Consider the following 11116-nt stretch of genomic DNA (forward strand, 5'->3'; position numbering starts at 1 on the left):
TATTTTGTCAAACTTATTTTATCACATAATTAGAAACACCACATTTATTAACATTGTAAGTTTGTCTCATCGTATTAGAAATACTACGTGCTCACTTGGGATCTTTCCAACCACTGGAACACTTGGGCCAAAAACAGGAAATACGTCATGAAAGTAGTCAAGTGGTAAAGTGCAAAGACCAAGTGGGGGTATTTATCCATTATCTCCTTTAGCATGGAAAGGAAACCGTGACATCTTTGTCCTGTGTCAGCCACCATAGTGCTTCCAAAGGTAGGGTGGGTGGAGTTAGCCAGTGGTTGCGATTAGCAACCTCATGTCTCAATGTCGCTTAATTTCATACACTGGATCTTTAAACATAGAGGAAAAAATGATCAAGTACTTTTTTGATTCTGGAAGATTTAGTTGCAAACAATCTAACGGAAAACCATTCAAAATATAGCACATATATTATAGTAGATATTGATGTTTTGTTTAAAATAATTCTTATAAAATCTTTATTGAAAATAAAGGCTGCTTAAAGTTTCTTTGTCTTTATGGTTCCACAACAAATCTTTCACGTCCACAAAACCTTACACTATGGCATGTGGCATCTGGAACCCTTGTCTTGCGAGATTTCTTTGTGCATTGGAAGGCCGATTCGCCACAACAACACTTAAAAATGGCTCAGACAGGGTTTGTCCATATTTTACCCAATCATGGGTGAAAACAACCCATTTAATTTTAAGTTGGAAAAAAAGAATCAGTTCTTTTAAGATATGTAGTATGGCAGTGGTTATTTTATGGCATCACCTCTAAAAGAAGGGCTAAAAAAAGGAGATTTGTGTATATGTCTCCGACCTTTGATTTTGTTTTGGGATTTTTTTTAAATAACATAGATATATTGATGCATAACCTTGTCAATAAAAGACTATTAACCCAATGTTTTTTTTTCTCATTTCTTATACAAGTTAGCAATATTAAATATTCTATTAATATATATATTTTTAATTACATTGTCATGTCACAAAAAGCATAAATGTTCCCCACAATAGACATATAGATGAAAAACAAGGAAATAACTCAAGTTCCAGTTTTAACTGAAAGCTGCAGAATTACAACAAAAATCTAACTTCTTCCATTTCCTTCAGACTGAACTGTTTGTTCCCAAGTCAATGTTTGATTTAACACAAGTAACTCTTTACTGTTGCACTGCAAACCAAAAACATTCCATCATTTGACCTGCTGACCCGTCTGCATAATCTGCTGCTCGGAGGCCATCAATATATATAAGATGAAATAGCACATTAAAGGCATTCTAATTCTAATTCAAAAAATTAAAACAGATGAGCAAAGCTTGTTGAGTCAAGACCCAGGAGAAGAATGAATGCTGTCAAAATCGAATCAACAAAATATTAAAAACTGATACAAAATGCAGTCATTGTATGCCTTATTTTTTTTTTTATAGAAATATATGCAATATTTGAATAAAACCCATATTCTCTGACATACAGCCACAGAAAAATTTGATCATTCAGAAGTTTCATTTAATCACCATTTCTAGATGTATGTTGGCCATTGCAGTTGAATTTCAACAAAATCAAACCTCAGGAGTGACATAAAGTCCTCCAACAGTAATGTGAAAGACTGACAGCCAGAAATGACAGATGAAAACTGTAATAAAAATCCAGGTTATTACTTTTTTTTACTTTTCCTAAATACATGAAGAAATATTACTGTTGTATTGCTTAAAAGTGAATGAAAAAATACAGAGAATCTATTCTGTTATTTTTATTTCGTCAGAAATATGTTCAGTAATTCACGGAATGAAACAAAAATGATAATTTTGCCTAAACACATACCGACAAATAGTAATTTCAGGAAAACAGAAAATAAATTTGATATGGGCTCTTAATTTTTCCCTGCAGCTGTATGTTTGCTGTTTTGGAAAATAATTTTGTCAAAAAAATACCTTAACCAATGTTTTCTATATAAATATTTGTACAAAATATTACTGTATGTATGGTTTTGTCCAGCCGACTGAATATTGAAACGGAATATTGCTTTAAATTAGGCTTTCAACAAGTACAGTATAAGTAAGGGATAATTTAGAGGCACAGTGAAGGAGCTTATTCCGCGATAACAGCCGGTTGCGTGTACATTTGTTAAAATGTGAATTTGAAATATTTTATTTACCAAATGCCGACCTTCCGTGAGGAAAAGCCATTTACTTTAGGTTTTAAGGTAAGAAACGATGTTCAAACATCACGAACAGGCAATTTAGTTTAATCATTTGTAAATATAATGTTGTATATGTTATTAAAAGACATATTTATATTTAAATGGCCAAAAAAAACTGTCAAAATGATTTGCTGCATCCGTATTATTGTGTTCTGAGAGGTTGTTATCTGGGAATAATGAACCTGCAAATGTCGTGACTGGCCAATCCGAATCGAACATTCCAACTAGCCGAGTAGTAAATAAAAAGAATCAAACAGGACCTGACAGGAATAAATAAATTGTGAAATCATTTTTGACCAGTCAGAGGAATCTCAAAAAAAATCTGCAGCAGCAAGCATTGAGAAAAGTGCCAGAGAGAGAGAGTGAGAGAGAGAGAGAGAGAGAGAGAGAGAGAAAGAGGCAAAGCCTCCTTCCATATGTTTTTCCTTTGTCTCCTAAAGTGAGGTAGTTGGCAGAAAAACAGGTTTTGAGAGGTTTAAAGAATAATATAATGATCTGTAGTAGGGTATTTTTTAACAGCTTCTGGTGGATGTGTAATGGTTTGGAAAAGGAATTTTCACTATGAACGCTGACCTCTTATAGCAGCTTCCTGTTTTTAGATCCATATTAAATAAGTCAACAGAGAAAAGTCAATTTCCTTCAAGAGAAACCGGATAGTAGAGAACACAAACCAAAAGTTTGCTCTGACGTCTCTGTTTACAAAGTGCTTTGACAGTTTTCACAAGACAAAAGTTTCATTCAAAAGTCACAGTTTCCAAATATTCCAGTGGTTCAACATCAGTGGTTTCCTCGGTTTCACACTTTATTTTGTCACATTTACCCTCTTTGTGTTTCTGTAGGGGGGTTGTGTCTTTATGTAGCACGAGGATATTATCACTGATAATGTCACTGATTTTACTATAATCCTCCTGGTCTTGTTTATCTTTATCGACCTCAACGTAACCTGTGAGTTCAGCCGGAGTGATGCTGACTCTGATGTCAGTTTCACCTTCACTCAGTCCAGTGTTGGCTGTATTTTGTTCCTGGGCTTTTATTAGCAAGCCGCTACAGTCGTGGTAAAGTTGCGGTTGAGTCTCTCCATGGATGCTCAGAAACAGAGAATCTTTAACTGTGCAGTCCTGATAGTCACATCCAGGACTGGGACACATTATTCGTGTGGAGTTTACCTCCTCTGTGCTGTTCTCCATGATCTGCTTGCCGTTTAGAGGAGGCTTTCTAGAAGAATCTATTTTGTGTTTGTGAGGTCCTTGACCATCGAACTCTTCATCACCATCTGAGATCACGAGGAACTCCACTTGAAGCTCGAGATTCTGGGCTATCTGGGGATGTTCTTGAATGAGAAGACCACTGAAGATCTCCTCAGAATTTCCATTCTGTCAAATTGATCAAATAAGAGGTAACAGTGATTTCATTTTATTTTATCTCGGGAATAGTTCACCTTCAAAATTTAAATTGCGTCATTCTTTAGTTACGCTGTTGTCATTTTAAACCTGTGCGTTTTTCTTTCTTCTGCAAAACACTAAAGAAGATACTTTAAAAAATGATGGTAACCAAAAACCGTTGGTCCCCATTGACGTCTATTGTATGGACACAAAACCAACTCATTGGGACCAACATTTATCAAAATATCTTCTTCTGCAGAAGAAAGAAAATCATAGAAGTTTAAAATGACAAGAGGGTGTGTAAATAAGGACAGAATATTCATTTTGAAGGTGAACTGTTCCTTAAATAACTGTGATTATCGATGTTCTATTAAAGGAACACTCCACTTTTTTTGGAAATAGGCTCATTCTCCAACTTCCGCAGAGTTATTAAGTTGAGTTATACCGGAATCTATTCAGCCGATCTCCGGGTCTGGCGATCTTTAACTCCAGATCATTAATTCTGCGGGAGTTGGAGAATGAGCCTATTTCCCCAAAATGTGGAGTGTTCCTTTAATACTTCACATATGATAACATTGTTAGTATTTCAAGGCCAGTATTGTACATTGTAATGCCGATTTGAAAGATCTGCTTTACCTTAAGACGTTTTATATCTAAGCCTTTGATCTTCGGTTGTGGAACTGGTGGCAGCAGAAAACGTTTCAAGCTAGAGTAGATGAACAAAGCGAATATCCAACATGTAAATGGCATGTATGGTAACAGTATAGCATGACATTCAGCGCTTTATTGTGTGTAGGGCTTGTGATGAGATAAGATATCAGCCTTACTGTTTCATCTTGACAGCCAGCACTCCGGCAGTCAGTGAGAAAATAAAAGCTGTTAGAGTCACAGAGAAGATCAAGAGCGCACTTTGTGTGTCTGAGGTTTCTAAAGCAGAGAAAACACAAAACGTTAAGATAGTAATGATTTTGCTTCAAAGACCCACTGCCGTGCATTAAATTGTGCAGCTTTGTTTAATGCGTTGAGGTAAGGAAGTTAGGGAAGTGCATATTGAGTGCCCCCCCCCTTTTTAAATAGCTAATAGTGTTTAGTTTATCTCTGACTTAAATCTGAGGAGAAATGAAGAATGATGACATTTAAATGGATTAACGGATGTGGAAGGCTGTGTTTTGGATCACACTAGTTTAGAGATGTTAAGGCTAACAAATACTAAAGCAAAAAAAAACTTTTGACTTTACTGCTGGTTTGTATTCATTTGTTCATGCTTTAAACCAAGCTTTACTTTTATGATCCGTCAAAGAATATATTCTGTTTTGGCTCTTCTTTAGCCTGGTCATTGTTACATAAGGCAAAACGCTCAGTTACGTAACACAATGAGGTAAGGTGTGATGGATTGAATGGCTGATGCTGGTTTTATCTTACTGTCTGGGATCTGGATGAAAGCGGGAGAGCTCCATTCACTCCACAGGCCCTGGTCGAGTTTACAGCGCACCTGTATAAGGTAAGATGCACTTGGCTGAGGACTGTAGATGCTGAACTCCAGCTGTTTTCCAGCATTATATGACTACAATCACAAAACACAGAAAAACAGTTAAAGGGGTCATATGGTGCAAACACTTGTTTTTCGTCTCTTTGATGTTTTATAAGTTGCCCATGCATGTATAAGACACGTAAAATTGCAAAAAATTAAGTGTCGGAACAAAAGAGGGTGAAAGGCCTCATGTGACCACACCCCCACAAATCCAGGTCAGTTCGTGGTATGATTTGACTAAGACCGTCCAAATGTATACGCAAGTAAGGGGTCGTACCTGTCGTACAATCGTTTGGAACCTGACGTCATATGACTCCAACTTGATTATGTCAAGATTTGTTTTATAGTGAAACAAACCATTTTTTACAAAAAAGCTAAATTCAAAATGCAACACTTGGTTCTTTAATTCTGGGTTTTTAACAGACCCAGCGATCCAAGTATAAAAAGCTATTCTTGGACACACTTTACAATAATTATTTATAAAGTGTCAGTTCACCCCAAAATGAAAATTCTTTCATCATTCCAAACCTATGACTTTATCCTGGAGAACACAAAATATGATATTTTGAAGAATGTTGGTAATCAAATTACACTGAACAACAGTACACTGGCTTTTGCGTTCCACAGAGGAAAGACATTCAGATTTTGACTAAAGGACAGAAATTTTAGGTGAACTATTTCTTGAATAATATTGTTTAGATGTAAATGTAAAAATATAACAGATTAAACATAAACATACATTTATAGAATATTTTTTTATATTTTCAAAAATCTGTTATATATTTTTTCACGTACCCCTGGCAGCACTATTGTCTGTGTAGCGCAACAAAATCACAAACATTTTTCAATATCATAATTTTTAAAACATATTTCAATCTCACCTCCCAGCTGTTGCTTTCCTCCCTGCTTTTCTCCCTTTTTACACGAATTTCATATCTTATTGTCACCCATCCTGAACGTGTGTCTGCCTCACGAGGGGGTTCCCACCGCACCAGGATGTAAAAGTTGTTGTCGGCCTGAATTAAAGACACGTTGGCATTCTCTGGAGGGTGAGGCTGAACTGTGAGGAAGCAGATAAATTATATTAAATCAATGACAAAACTGAACAGGTATAATGTTCCAGAAAAAGCAACTGATGGGTTAATTTATATATTTTCCTTGTATGACTTGTATGACAAAATAGACAAGCTTCTCATTTACATAGTTCATCTAAACTCACACATGAGCATCGAACATAAACTCAGATCTTGCCAAGTCAGACTTTTCCTCTTTGTTTCCTGGACACAACACCTTCATATGTCATACAAAACCACGTTCAGGTGGCCCCAGAGGGATATTCAATACATGGCTTGAGTTTCCAAGCAAGCTAGACTCAAACCTGTTCAACCTCATTTTATTAAACCACTCTCGGCCGTAGCAGCATCTGGTTCACCTCTCTCAGTAGTTTTCCATTTGACTCTTATGTGTGTGTATTATTTGAGGAACCAAGCAGACACAGATTTATAGCACGCCCAGCACTAGACAAATTCAATAAAATACAGATTTGTAAAAATCCAGTTTCATTTACATTTATGCATTTCAGTTTCAGTAAGAACAACCATGCTGTTTAAAACTGTACAATGTTTTAAAAAAGTAGACTCTCATAAAGGAAATTACCCTGATCTTGATCTTGCATGTGCCCTTGCGCAGCAGTAGGTGAGTTTGTTATACGCTATATTTAGCAACCGGCCTACTGGCCTGTGGCTTCCAGTTTAAGTGTTGTCAAAACAGCCTCGAAATTGGCCTCTGTGGTAAAACATTATTGACCACTCATGCGCAGGTAGGTAGTATACACTTGGGGTAAATGGATATAAAATTATAAGCATTTCGGATGCACTTTCATATGCAAACAAAATAAACAAACTCACCTATATCCATAACATCTACTTCCACAGATTCAGAATAGGTTTTCCCGAGTGCATTGGACGCCACCACTGTGATGTTGTATATGATCCAAATCAACGTGTGCCGCTTATCGAAAAAGCAGGAGTTGTTCCCTGCTGAATGATAATCTGGACATTCAAAGACTTCCACAGATCTGAAACAAATTACACAGAGATTTAAAAAAGATTTCTTACATTTATTTATTTAGTCTTTATGTATTAATAATTTGCTCATAAAAGAAATAGTATTTTAATATTAACCAAAATAAAATTGAACCCATGCATGGTATTTATTGGAAATTTTGTCATTTGTTAATCTGCCAAAATTCACTTGTCTAGTGGACCCAAAACATTAAACAAATTGAAAATTAAAAAAATATTTTGACATTAATTTATTTAGTCTCTATGTATTAATATTTTATAAAAATACACACTATATCCACATTGTTTGCTCATAAAACAAACAAATGAACAAACAAACAGTTTTTTAATATTAAGTAAGGAAGGGATAATCCATGGCTAGCTGTGCATTAAAGGATTTTAATGCACGATGTGGAGGCGAAGAACCACCCGACCGTAGCGGATAATCCTTTAATGCACGACTCTCCGTGGATTATTCCGTTTATACCATGGTTATTTGCCAAGTTCAATTTATTATAGATGTTAACAGTGTCATTTTAGATCAAACAGGGTGAAAATTATGGTTATTTTGTCAGTTCATTTTAAATGTAATCAAATTGACTGGAGCTACCCGTGCGTTAAAGGCTTTTAGTGCACAATTTACAGCCAATCAGAATCCAGTATTCAAACCATGGTATAAAATGATATATAACCCATACATGGTATTTATTAGAATTCATGTAATTTATTTATCTACCAATGTTCACTTGTCTAGTGGACCCACAACATTATTTGTTTTTTTTAAATAAAAATGCATCCATAAGAAAGTTAAAATACTTTACAGGTGATTAATTCATCAAAACAGTATATGGTTTAAATTTGTCATTTACCTCTGTTGGATCACATTTATGAAAATGGAGCTTTCCATATTTTAATAATAAAAATCTTAATCTATGATCTGGGAAAAAACATGTTTATCTTGAACAATAAAAACTTTTTTCAAAGGCATTCTTGTTTTTAGTATATATTGAAAACTGGTCCCACAAACCTGAAAAAGGTCAAATTAAATAATTCTTTCAAGTCGTATATAAACATGTACCTATTATGAAACCATGTTTGTTTTAAATATCTTAAAATAGCAAATAAATGGGCAAATAAAAAGTGCATGTTTGAAACACGCCTCTCACCTCTCCTTTATGTAATACAGATGATGGCTGGTGGGCAATCCATCTGAAGATCCCGGCTCCCACCAGCAGGTAAAGGTTTCTTTCTCAGGGGACCGGCATCTCGTAAGTCTGGGCCTCCCAGGTGGATAATGAGCTGGAGACACATTTCCAGAACATAACTATGACATTTATGTTTAAACATCAGCATTTTACTGTAGATTCCTCACTTACGATCGCTATATGACATCCAAGACAGAAGCCACACCAGAGTCAATGCCCGCACACACTCCGCATCTCTTCGCATTTTTCCTGCACGAAAAACAGGAGTCTGCAAGTCAACAAGCTGTCTACCCCGAGAGTGTACGCACCACCTGTAGAGTTTGTTTGTACTTTAAACATGAATCTACACATGCAAAACAAGCACTTAGCATGGGTAAATATAACAGCAGAATAGAAAGGTCAACTATGTGGACAACTAGACTGTAACTGTGAGGAATTACCTGTATGCCAAGAAATACAGAAATACAGTTCTTATCTGATTTCAGAAATGATGGTCATAGTGGCATTGGCATATTTCATATCAGTAATCTGTGAAGTGTGTACAGTACGAAACGGAAAAAGACAATTTGTTGTTGTAAGATATTAATGAAGACTGAAGCAGATAGTGGCATGTAATACAGGTGACAACACAGATCCATTTAACAATGAAGTTATCTATTCAAAATGGTTCAACGTTGAATGTATTAAATGTAAAACTAAGGGCACTGTAAAGTAAGTGATGAACCAGGTGTGGCAGACACGAGTACAGAATGGAAAGTTACTCCCTTGGAAGAGTGTAGTCCAATAAAGTGGCCCTCGCAAAGACAAAAATGTGATTAAATAAAATAAAAAAACATTGTTGTGCTTTGTGTAAATTGCACCCGCGTTCTACAAGCAATATATGCATAGTTTTGTTCTTATTGGTATGCCTTCAGGTTTCTTTACAACCAAACAAACAAGTCATTAAAATGCCAAGGACCGAGTGGAAAATTAACTGAGAGGTTAACTCAGTGATCTTATTATGAATCATGGAGCTTTGGTTCGTGGTCAGCACAGTCGCTTTTATTCAATGACCCGCATGAAATGCTCTTTTAGAGAAGGAAGCGGGTTAAAGTCCAGGTTTAAATGACTTCAACACATTTGACATTAACTTCCATTAGGAGCATGTCCAAAAAAAACATTCAGTCTTAAAGGATTTAATGCTGGTGTAATAAGCCAACCAATACGTACTACTTATTTTACTTAACATTCAATCATGTGAAATGCAGATAATGCTTTGGTTGCCTTAGGAAAGTCATAACAAGTTGTTTATACAACGCAGTTGCTATAATCTCCACCCACCCGTAAATCCAGCCCACACGAAAACAAAAGATGGAACTGTGGCCACTAACCTCCTGGGATCGAATGAATAAATATAGTCCAATGGGAGTATTTTGCAGCAACCATTTGTAAAAAAGGACATTTTAATAATCTGTTCATCTGATGTGCCAACGTAGTTGGAGAACACCAATCTTTAATAAAAAGTAAATAAATCCCTTCTGGAAAGGGACTCGTTTTTTTATTGCATTCCCATTGATAATGATGTGTTTTCCAACAGGTCAGACAGACATGATTCAGGACAAATGAAAAAAAAATACTTTTTTTGGAGAAAGAGGTTAATTCATTTAGGCTATGGTTCAATACCTCTGACCTTCAATCCTTCAAAGTCTATAACCTTCTTTTAATAGTTTAACACAAATTATAGATACAATACGTATGTCATTGTAATGACAGCAAAATATTTCTATTCGAAAAATTGAAAACATTACGTGCAGCTAATCATACAGTACAGAATCAGGTTGTAACCTGTATGCACATATACTGTACATAATGTTTATTAACTGTGGCATTTTGGGAAAACACATAACACTTTTACAACATAATTTCGTTGTTAACAAAACATAAAATGTTAATTTAGACATATACACATGTATATGTTGCACTGTTTAAACGTCAGCATTAACAACTAATAAAATAATACAATTCTACATTAATAGCAAACAGGATAACAAATGGTGTGAAAAAATGTGTTTGTTTACATTTAGTAAATCTTAATACATTAATTATTCTTAATGTAAAGATCCCTATTGCAATTTGTTAAAAAACACTGTAATACGATGAATCGAAGGAGACGCACCTGGATATTCAAGCCAACCTGCGAACAAGATTACGTCTGTGATTCTCCCATAATCAACATTATCGTGCTACATTTTGGTCCGTTCTGCTGTCAAAACTCCTGTTTTATCCCGACCGATGTCAAGGGACGGAGATCCCCAAAACATACGCATTATGGGCTGGAAGACTACATGCAAAGTCAACCTGTTGACACTGAGCAGTGCGCATAATCTCCAGTTACACACACACCGTGGGGAGATGTATGGGGCGTGGCTAACCGAGTGTGACATGCCAGGTAAATGTTACCTGACAGTTAATGACACCGTGCTATAAGCATGTATCTATTTGTTTATTTGGACGGGTCGACAAAAAGTATTTACTATGAGAGAAACAACATGGTTAGAAAACATATTTATTTTGGATTGCATTCATATATGTGCATAAGTGGTCTGACAGGAAACCCAATATTTTTCAGTTTGAAATGTATTGGAGCTTTTAAGTCAAGGTTTTAATCCTTTTATTCATATTTTTTGATTGCCTTTCATCGTTATATGTCTTACTATTATCTTGACTAAAATACAAAAG

The 11116-nt window shown here is 35.6% G+C and overlaps 1 protein-coding gene across 2 annotated transcripts; it reads right to left on the reverse strand.

Moving 5' to 3' along the window:
* Positions 1-1009: 1009 nt before the first annotated feature.
* On the reverse strand, positions 1010-10729 carry prlrb (prolactin receptor b). Of its 2 annotated transcripts, none has more exons than XM_056744812.1 (9): positions 10554-10729; positions 8570-8647; positions 8360-8492; positions 7038-7207; positions 6012-6190; positions 5022-5163; positions 4427-4526; positions 4236-4305; positions 1010-3590 (listed from the first exon to the last, which is right to left on the reverse strand). In XM_056744812.1, the coding sequence occupies exons 2-9, from the start codon at positions 8640-8642 to the stop codon at positions 2952-2954; spliced, it is 1506 nt and encodes a 501-aa protein (XP_056600790.1). In that variant the 5' UTR covers positions 8643-8647; positions 10554-10729; the 3' UTR covers positions 1010-2951. The 2 variants fall into 2 exon arrangements, with proteins under 2 accessions (XP_056600790.1, XP_056600791.1); XM_056744813.1 differs by having other exon boundaries at positions 8570-8709.
* Positions 10730-11116: the final 387 nt, after the last annotated feature.

Source organism: Triplophysa dalaica, chromosome 4 (genome assembly GCF_015846415.1).
Source record: "Triplophysa dalaica isolate WHDGS20190420 chromosome 4, ASM1584641v1, whole genome shotgun sequence".
In the NCBI taxonomy this organism is placed as follows: Eukaryota; Metazoa; Chordata; class Actinopteri; order Cypriniformes; family Nemacheilidae; genus Triplophysa; species Triplophysa dalaica.